Source organism: Opisthocomus hoazin, chromosome 2 (assembly GCF_030867145.1).
Source record: "Opisthocomus hoazin isolate bOpiHoa1 chromosome 2, bOpiHoa1.hap1, whole genome shotgun sequence".
In the NCBI taxonomy this organism is placed as follows: Eukaryota; Metazoa; Chordata; class Aves; order Opisthocomiformes; family Opisthocomidae; genus Opisthocomus; species Opisthocomus hoazin.
In genome coordinates this window covers 84,911,901-84,922,407 of record NC_134415.1, presented here as the reverse complement: position 1 = coordinate 84,922,407, position 10,507 = coordinate 84,911,901, and the positions used below count along the sequence as shown (strand labels likewise).

The 10,507-nt window shown below is 38.3% G+C and overlaps 1 protein-coding gene across 4 annotated transcripts in view; it reads right to left on the bottom strand.

Annotated features, from left to right (window-relative positions):
• Positions 1 to 5,505: 5,505 nt before the first annotated feature.
• The window catches only part of USP45 (ubiquitin specific peptidase 45), a 55,150-nt gene continuing 50,148 nt past the window's right edge, over positions 5,506 to 10,507 (bottom strand). For all 4 annotated transcript variants that reach the window (XM_075414319.1, XM_075414321.1, XM_075414320.1 and 1 more), the window contains 4 exons: positions 8,950 to 9,047; positions 8,476 to 8,562; positions 7,860 to 8,013; positions 5,506 to 6,651 (listed from right to left, as the gene is read on the bottom strand). In XM_075414319.1, coding sequence (XP_075270434.1) covers positions 6,518 to 6,651; positions 7,860 to 8,013; positions 8,476 to 8,562; positions 8,950 to 9,047 — 473 coding nt within the window. In that variant the 3' untranslated portion in view covers positions 5,506 to 6,517. The remainder of the gene's footprint in view (positions 6,652 to 7,859; positions 8,014 to 8,475; positions 8,563 to 8,949; positions 9,048 to 10,507) is intronic.

Here is a 10,507-nt window from a genome sequence, read left to right as displayed (position 1 = left end):
GCTGGAGCATTCCTGGAGCAGGGCAGTTCTTTGAGTAGCTTATGCAGAATATCCAAAGAGCTTTGAAGTTACCAAGAGATTTACCTTGAAATCATCGTCGTATTTCCATGCGCGCAGATAAACCGAACCCCACCCTTTGTAAATAGCTCTTCTTGTGACGACACTGGGGTGGATTCCATAGGCAAGCACTTCGTGGTTGTGCTGCTTTTTGCAGAACAAAGATTTTTCCGTAGCTAGCACATTACTTACCGCTGGCATCACTGCCTTGCCTTCCTTTAGCCTCATCTGATGTAAATGCTTGAAGCATCCATCATCTCTTGGATCACTGGATAAAGTCACGTTAATACCCACATGGAATAACAGAATAAATTAACTTTTATAAATCTGTAGAAAACTGAAAGCTTCAAGAAACTTGTGCTTTATTCCATGTAATGATTTCATTGTAAGATTTGTTGATGCCACTTGCTGACATGTTACTGTTAGCTGAAAGTGTTCTAGACTTCTCTTTTTCTGTCACAAGGAATGGCTGGGCAGAGAATGCTTTCCATGGGCAGAAGTGTTCTGGAAGTTCTTAGTCTGTCCAGTGTGGACTGATGCACAGCTGGATCCCTGGAGAGGTGCTTCTGGATGCGAAAGCTTTAAGCTGCTACTGAAACTGGGGATGTGAGGGAGACCCACTCGTGGTCCTGGTCTTATCGCGGCATTACGAAACTCTGTTCTTGTAAAGGGAACAAACTCTGTCTCTTAATCTGTGCCTGTGCCACAGACGGTAAGGCAGGGGGAAACAAGTGGTGTAACTTAAGCGTGCAAGGATATGGACTCACCTCAGGGTAGCTCTTCCAACTGCGGTGAAGTTGGGACACAAGATGAAAGGAAAAAATACTCTCAGCTGGAAAGAAATAGAGGCTTTGTGAACTTGATTGTACAATGTACAGTTTGTATTTAAACAATATAGCTTTCTAAATGGTTAGATATTTTATTTATACATTTGTCAAATAATATATACTATAAATGTAAAGACAAAATGAATAGAAGGCAAATGGCAGCTTTATTCTGAGAAACTTGTGAAAGCACTTAGGCTAGATTGGAAAACCAGTTAGACTTTTGTTTGTTTTTAAATACAGTCTGTGTTGAAGGCCCTGTTTACAGAGTAAATTCTGGAATTAGAAATCTGCAAATAAAGTGTACGATATATCAGCACTGTAGAAAAATTCTAAAAATATTATTTGTTATTTAAATACCTGCAGAGTAAAGAGTTAGACTATGAGTTCAAACAGATGAAAGAAGTAAATGAATGAAAACAAGATGAAACTTTTAACATGCTTGATTTATTGCTTACAAATATTTCGGACTTAGCAACAGTTTTTTTGATTACTTGGATTGTCTTTTGTAGAAGTGCAAGGACATGTGAACATACTGGGGATTATCCCCGTGCATAAATGACAGTAGAATCGGAACCTAACTTTGTAAAATGACTAAATAGGGAATTGCTGCTGTTGACATGGTGGTTTCATGGTGGATCCCCAGGTTATACTGCTCAAAACTAAAAAATTAACCTAGCAAAGCAGTAAGTGTTAAGAAGTCATAAAACTACTCAAAGTAAATGCTTTTCTTTTCTCTTTTAAAAGTAGTACAGCACCTTTATATTCTGTACTAGAAAAATACTGGAAGCTGCAACAGATGTAAGAAACATTCTTGACATTAAAAAATAGTTTTTCTACTAGTATCAGTGAAGACAGAAGTATTTATAACTTTATATAAGTTGAATATATACCAAGTAGCTTTAAAGTGGCCACAATGCATTGCAATTGTTTTATTATAACAAATAAATTCACTTTTTATATAATGTTGTGCAAAGGAAGTGTTTTGACTTGCGCTAACAGACTTCTGTCTGAAAATATATTTTGTAATATCAGTTAAAAAAAAATGAATTTCTAATCATTTTTTAATAACCACTTTCCCACTGTTTCTGCAGTTTATTGATACACCAACAGGAGAGGTACAAACAGCTGGCAAAATGACATCCTAAGACACAGTAAATAGATACAGAAGCAAAAATAATCCATTCTAAAATAATGAGACTGAAATGGTTCTACTGAAAATTAGTGACATCTCTTTCACATAGATACAGAAATCGTTGTACAAATGCATAAATGTGCACAGGGCACAGCAAAATGGTTTCCAGCTGATGAAAACTGAGGAATATCAAATGTTTGTTTAATCAGGTGAAGCTGTTTTGTGAAGTATGCTACCACTTTTTAATTAAAATGGGATTTGATAATTTTTGCTAACATCAGAATTGTGTTCAAATTATTTCTTTCTTCCCATTTAAAGTTTCATCTTAAAGCTTCTCCTCAAGAGATTGTTCCTTTCCAAATCTTAGTTTGTTACTAGTATGTTCAAAGAAGATTTTTGTAATGGGTTGAGAACATAGATGCATTAATTTCATGTCCCTTTATGATTCAGTTTGTGTTACTATAAACAATAAGTCCAAAGAGCAGCAAATGGTGAAGTTAAGACATTTCAGCCTTTTAATGAATTTATGAACTACTCTCACCTGCTACCACTTGAAATCCAGGGGCAAGAGCACTTCATCGATACACACAGAGGGTGCAGATGGGAACAGGCGAGGCAGGTTTGGCAGACTGCATGGATTTCATTTTCTAAACAAAGAGGATTACAGTGCATACATTTTGGGCAGAGAAGTTTCGGGTTGGTTTGTTTTTCTTTCACCACTAAGTATTTGTAGCCCTCTCTCAGCAGAACAGACACACAAAAGTGATGTCTGTGCACGTATTGGTGTAGATGGGTTAGTACCATAAATTTCCCCATCGCTTTTTGCCTTATTAAGCATAAATGGTATATAAATCCAAAGATAACAAAATTCTTTCAGAGGAGAAAGACTCTATAACCTGGACTAACTCCTTAGCTGATACAGCCGTCTTTGCGGATTCTTCCGCTCTGGAGAAACTTTTGTAGGGGTTCCAGTTGTCCATATGCAAATGAACTACTTCTCATAAATTAGGTTTACTTAGTGAAAAGTGAGGAACTATTTACTTTGCTTTCTTTCTCGTTGTTTTAAAGGTGCTGTCTTGCAACTGGTCAGCAGAGAGCTGCTCAGGAGTCACAGCTTTTCTCGGATCCCCGTGTTGCCATCTCCAGGCAGAGCCAGTGTGGTGGCAGGGAGAGAGAGGCAAGACCATAGTTACAGCAGCGCTCCCAGGAAGAGTTCTGCCGGTTCATGGAACGCACGTGAGGGGACTGGGAAGCATGATGTTAAGCTTAAGGGTTGATGAAAGAAAAGGCATAGACACACAGGCTGATGGAGACCCCGAAAACATGAAGAACATACAAGGCTGATGAGGAGAACAGTGGTGCCCTTGTGAGGAGGGTGGGACAAAGAGAAAGACGCTCCTGAGCTTCCATGTGGAGAGGCAGGCTACTGCACTTCGCGGGGCGCGTGGGACCGCAAAGCTACGGTGTAGCTCTGTGAAGAGTAGATGCTGTAGGTCTGAAAAGATTTTTGGTCTGGCAACAAGATATTTTAAGGAGAGTCTTAAACTTTAGAGCCCTGCAGTTAAGTTCTGAAAGCACGAAGCTTTTCAATAGTGTGAACGCATCTGGCAGTTGCAGGAAACGACAAGTTTTTAGACTTTGCCAACAGCCTCTAGAATCATGTTTAATGTTTTAGCAGATATAGGATGTACACCCTTATTATCCTGGAACACTCCGACTTTCTCTTGCAATTCCTGGTAAGGAAGCATAACAGAGGTCTTCAGTATGCATATTTATGTACAATCACTTGCTTTGGAGCCAAATGTTGCCACAAATCCCCCAGCCGATGTCTCGATGGACACACGATGTGTGACTTGCAAGTAAGGCTGTGTATGACATTCTCTCTTTAGTCATCAGTTCTTTATTCCAAAGCCATAACTTCCCCTGTTGCCCTCATTTTTACAGCGTGTTTCCTTCTGTAATATCTTCATGCCTGTTCCCGACTCTGAACTTATTGGAGTTGCTGCTAACGCTGCTTTTTATTTCAACTCGAGAAGCCCCACCCAGGAGCAACAGTGATGGCTATCTCGGATGCAGGCGTTAGCTTTTTTTCATGCTATTTTGTCTCCATGTTCTATAAAATACCTAAATAGCCCGGCTGTTAATGAGGAAACAACCCTGCTAGCATCTTTCACGGCATCCCAGTCAGAGTCTCCACTTGGAAAGATTTCAGCAGTCCAAACAGCGTGTGAACTCCGGTTAGAGAGAAGCGAAGAGCACCTCAAGAGTTTCCTGAAAATTGCATTAAAATTAAGAAAATACAGGTTAAGAACCTTGTTCAGTTTCTCCTCTAGGTATGTACTCTAGGGAGGTAGTCCTAGGCTAAAAAATAGGAGATCAATACAGTTATTAAAGTTCTGTAGTTTCAAAGAAGAAAGCAAAGTGAGGAACGCCTGGCCTCATCGAGGCAGTCTCTTTGCTTTAAGGTGGATGAAATAGACTCCACCGGTGGTCTCGTGTCACCAAAGTGAAACTGAGTTGTTATTTGCTGTGATTCTTGCCCAGAACTAATTCTGAGTTTTGAGGTGGAAGCTGCATGTAGGTAGATGAAGGGTATGGGAAGATAAGGAGGTAAAAGAGAATTAGCATATTTTAACCAACTCTAGCCTTTCTTAGTGTAGACTCAAGTGGAGATGTGTTTAGTTGGAATACAGATGGCTAAAGCTGACTGCTCAGTTTCTCTGAGTTTTATTACTTTTGGATTGACTGAGCCAATTTTAATTTGTGGAGGGAAAAAATGATTGCATTGTCCAAAATGCATAGCCTAATTTTGACCTAAACAGAGGAGTTTTCCTTTGGAAAATAAAATCCTGTGTGACCAGGGGCTCACTCTTATGACAATCAGTTGTATGGTGTAACAGTTCTTAGTGCCTGTACAAGTACGTACAAGTGATGTGGCTGTAAACTGTACCTCAGCGGTTTGGGCAAATGCAACTATGGCAGGTTTTGCTGTTTTTCCTACACAAGAAAGCGAATGCAGGTGGGGTGGAGCTCTGAAACAGAACTAGAGAATAGAAAGTTGCGCAAGTAGGTATGGCAGAGACAGTAATAGGGACAGCATGTTTTTTCACCAAAAAACATTTCCATAAATGAAAACAGGAAGCAGAAATCAACATAGTCTTTCCTCTACCAAAGAGCAAGTTCGACAGGATGGAACTGTTACAGCAGTATTAATTTGTATTTAAGCAACTGCTTATTAAATAAATGAATGACCACATAGCTTCAAAGCAGTCATCAGATTTTGACCTTAAAATGTATCTATATAACTCTCTGGGTTGGAAATGAGAAATTACCGGAAGAAGTAACAATCCAAACCCATGCAGTCAAACAGGATAGAGAAACAAGTTCTGCCACTAGGACAGCCGCTGTCCGCCGCTGCTGACAAAGGGAAGAAGTCCAGACGTGTATCAGGGCAAAAGTCATCATTTACTGTCCAACTCACACACACAGTGCAAAAATAATTTATAGTTTATTACTCCTGTGAGAAAAGTATTCAGGAACAGATAAACAAATCCATGTTTAGAACCAAAAGTAACAGAATTACCCAGTTACACTTAAACCCCATACACATTCATACACAAGCTTATATGCTGTACATTGTCATATATGAAGTTGAAAATTTACTAAATACAGAAGTATTCCCAATTCTCTTTCCTAGTAGGTAAAATGACAATATATATATTGATGGATTTATGGTGTGCATATACACACACACACACACACATGTGTGTCTATGTATGGGAGGATATACACGTGCACACCAAGTACAGATTTTCTATTAAAGCAGGAGTACATTGCTATACCAGTGCCAGCTGGAGACAGCTGAAAGGGTACTGGGTATCTGAGGGTTCGCTGTCACTTTGCAGAAGCTGTATTTTCCCAGTCTATTCCCAGCTGTAGCAGGAAGGTGCACTGCAGCACCACCCAGAGACCGCTGTCGTTGCTCAGTTCGGGAAGCACTGTGCCTTCCAATTACTACACGTGGAAGCAACGCGACTTGACAGGTTCTTGTTTGCAGAAATCTGAACAGCTGACATCCAACCCAATGACGGGAAGGATCTGGACTAGATCACAAGAAGTCGAAATACTCTATACACCAGCAAATCCAGGCACTTAATGCTATCAGTATTTTTATTCTCAACTGTTCTAGAACTATGGGGGAAAGCTTATCTTTATTCAAATCAAGAACAAACTTTCCGTAGACCTCAGTAGGACAGGACATCATCTTACATTCTAACGGTACTGTATTTTAATGAATCCAGGAATTTTAAATGTTTGGCAAAGTGCATACTTTAACAGAACCATTCAGATATTTATAATAGCATGACTGAACTTCAGAATCAACATATGATAAATTCTCTACAAGATAAAGGCACAATATTTACAGGTACTCTTACCACTGCAGCTTTAAATAAGATACACTAAATAACCCCTACCATCTTTTAAATTAAACTGTTGAGAATTATAGTAATAATCTTTCATAAAAAAGTAGATAAGCTTGTGCATTTAGTACTCTTGATTCTGGAACCATCTGAACGTGGGCATCACTAACATACACCCACTGTCCTCCTGATGCACCCATGGCTTCTTTTAAACCTGAAATGCAAAAGCAAAAGAAGTTGTTTCTTGTCTTTCACATCATCATCAAGCAAATACAATGGATATTTCAAAAAAGCAAGAGAAGCTTCTAACCCACAAGAATAACTCATCACTTAGATGCAGTCCAGAATTTGTAGTTTTAAATTTAGATGTCAAAGAGCACTATAAGAGAAACTGGTGGAAGACAATGCTTACAAATGTACGCTGCCATTGCTTTTTCTGTATTTTTTTCAAAAAGCCTCAGACAGTTCAAGTACAGCTTACTGAGTTCCAACAGTAAGTTATACTTGCACACAACCAGTTCTGACATAGAAAAAAATCATATTTCAAAAGCTGGCCAGTGTGAAATTAAGAACAGAAAAAGACCTAATCTGTTCTAACAGTCATTGCAAGGGAAGTGTAAGACTGAGGGAGACTTCCGTTTCAAAAATAATATAAAAAATTGTCTTTCTGGGTAATGAGCTTCAAATGCAAAGTGACGCCACACAGGATAGACAGGATAGCGCTTGGTTCTCACTTCACCCCCATGAAGGGAAACAGTGAATATATTTACCTTACACTGACAGCTCACCATTCTTGCCTCCACCCATCGTTCACTAACAGATTCTATCCTAGAATCTTATTTTATTCTGCATATCCAAAACATATTAATAAGAACTAGTGTGCTATTCTCCAAATACTAGCAGAAGCCTACAGCAAACCTCATATCCTCCATGAAAAAGTTTCTTGCTGTTCACATTAAACCAGAGTATTCAAGATTTTTAATCATTAAAACATTTCCAATCCTAAAACAGGTAAAATGCTCAAATACAGAGAAAAATTAATTTAAATTGCTATGGATTTGGCTCTTGTACTAGAACATTTTCATATACCAAATATGCCAAATAATTACATTTTACCAGGCACACCTATTAATCTGGACATACTATTTTGACTAGGAAAGAGAGGAGAGTTTTCCATCAATTCTGCTTAATAACTGAACCAAAATTCCATTATTCACTCAGCTCTATGTGGGCTTAATACAGAATTAGGTCATGTACTGGGTGTAACAGCAAAAAACTCCGACTGATTTGTGTAGCCCTAAAAATAACAGAATATTCTGAGCTAAAACAATTATTTGCTAAAAATCCTCTTAAGGATAAGGAGCTGTAGCCAGTGGTTGCTCTTGGGTTTACTCAGAGAAAGGAGGCTCTGTTTGTACATACCTAGAACATTTTTAGTGGTAGAAAGATGCTCTAGTAATTTCTTGGAAGGTGTCCTGACTTTCACATAGGCCGCGTAATGACCACCTCGCATTGACCCACTGTGCTCCACTATTCCGTAAAGACTATACAGCACTCTTGCACCATCCGTCACGTTCTGCATTCCCAGAAACACAGGAAACAACGACAAATTATTTCACGATGAATTTTACAGATCTCTTAAAGAGCTGTCAACGGTACTACTTTAAAAGAAGCAAACAGATATCTACGGCATTTCCAGTGGTGAAATACATCTACCAAAAATACTGAATAGTCTATTCACTGAATTTAGTTACCATGGAAGCAGCAATACTTGTCCTTAATGCTGTTAGATACGCTAACACCATCAGGGCACCACAGCTTAACTAATACTAGTTAACATCCATGATATTCTTGATATGAATGTAATCTCGATTAGTTACAATTCTGATTTCGGGACACTATTTGAAAACATTCATTCTATAATTTCTGTAGGAAAGGAAGGAATAATAAACATCGTCATCATCATCAATCCAGTTTAACGTGTGCTCAGGACAGTAACTGTTGAAGTACAATAAAAATAAAGATTTGAAATGGGTACCTTGCAAGCTGCAGAACAAAATGGTGCTAAGTCTAAAATGAGGGGGAAATCCACATGTCTATTTACTTTCCGTAGACTCAAACCAGCCTTCAAAAGAGAAGAACAAAAAAAGACTGTAAAAAAAGTATTTTTACTAGGGAGCTTTTTAAAGCTAAGGTTTATTACTACGTTATCAAAATAAACCAAAACCAAGAATAAGATTGTAACCGATTTCGACATTCTTTGTTATGTTTTCAGTGCAGTGCCTGCTAGATATAGGCATGATGGACACGTAAGAGGTTTCCCTGGATACATCTGAGTGGCTAAACGCACTCTGAAGGTATTAGACAGCCAAAAAACCATAAGCACATTTCAAATAGTGGTCCTACCAGTTCTCCATATAAAAAGCAAATATCAGTCTGCACAACGACATTTAAAGACCTGCTTGTCCACCAGTGAGGCAGAGGAATACGCAGGAGGGTTTTGGCCTTTTACCTGGTGGAATCTTTTCAGATGGAGAATAAGAATAGCAGGAACTGAAGAAATCAGCAGCTGTTTCCGAGCATTTGTGTAGACACCTTCCATTTTCTTTTCTGTATTTATGGATATCAAAATAATTTGTAAAGTGAAGGCAGTCACACAGAATTTAAGTATTAAACATCTGACAGAATAGATCTATGTTGCAATGATTTTGTACGTGTTATATAAAATGCAAGGGAAACTTCGTGGAGTTTCACTTTTTTTTTCCTCATTTTCCTGGTTTTTAATAGTCTGCCAAATCTGAGCATTATTTTAGCCCATCCTGTACAAATCAGATCAAAAGTTGGAAGCATGTACACCACATAGGTCAGCCTGCACACTGAGATACCTATGTTGTCTGTTACCATAGCACCCAACTTTCCTGTTAAAACCATTTCATCGGAAATAAATGGATGATCACTGGAACAAGAAATGGAAGGCACAGGTCTCCTTACCTACGCTAATGTCCTAACCACTAAGACAGAGATTAATTTTCCACTATTCAGTTCTTTCTGAATGAGCACACACTTTATGCTTATTAAAGAGAAGGGTCTAAGGAGGGGTGCCTGCTTCAGGATGCCCCATAACCTGCTGGCCTGGGCACACAGGGTTGGGAAATGTGGTCTCCAATCCCCGTACGGCGCAGAGGGAATTCAACGCAGGGCTCTTACCGAAAGTAGCTCAGTGGTTAGCTACACAGCAAAAGGGAACACGCCACCAGCATTTTTTTTTCTGAAAAAATTAACTACTGGTTTTACACACGTCCAAAGGAAAATATTTCATTTGAGGTAGAATGGAGCATTTAATGTAAAAGCAGGTGACTTCTTAAATCTTGTTTTAGAAGGAAAACAATTAATAATGATCAGTTGTGAACTGATTTTCCTTTTCCATTTTTCACTGCGCCCATGGAACCAAAATATTATTTATATAGCACTTACTCTCAGTCCAATAATGATAAATGAATGATTATAAAATACTATTTTATTTTTTTCAGAATTTACTCATGCTTAACTTGTACGTTTCCAGAAATCTATAAATGCACAGGAAACAGGAAATTTCTTTTTTACTGTAAGATCTCCCTTTATGTTTTATTTACAAATAATCAGAAGAGCTTAATTTTTTTATCATCCTGAATATCTATACATGAAAAAAATCCCCGTCCTTTTTGAAAGTTTATTTTTCATTAAATTGTTTTTCTTACTCAGTGAACCCTAATGGTCTGCTTGGGCTACACAAACTTCGAGGAAAACAGTGGGACAAGAACGTAGTTCTCATCTCCATTCTTACAAAGCTTTCTGAGGGTTTTTTTCCCTCTTCATTACAAGTGTCTTTTCGTGCCCCTCTATATTACTTCCCCGAGTATATAAGTTGTTAAAGCTGAATATTAGAGCATTTATTTCAAAGCTTCTAGGACTGTAAAGAAGAGAAACAGCAGCAAAGATTAATATCGAATGATGAGCCTATTCAGTTTATGGTCATCTTTAAATTACTTATCTTGGATAAAATAAAGGAAAGATGCAAAGTAAATTCTAAG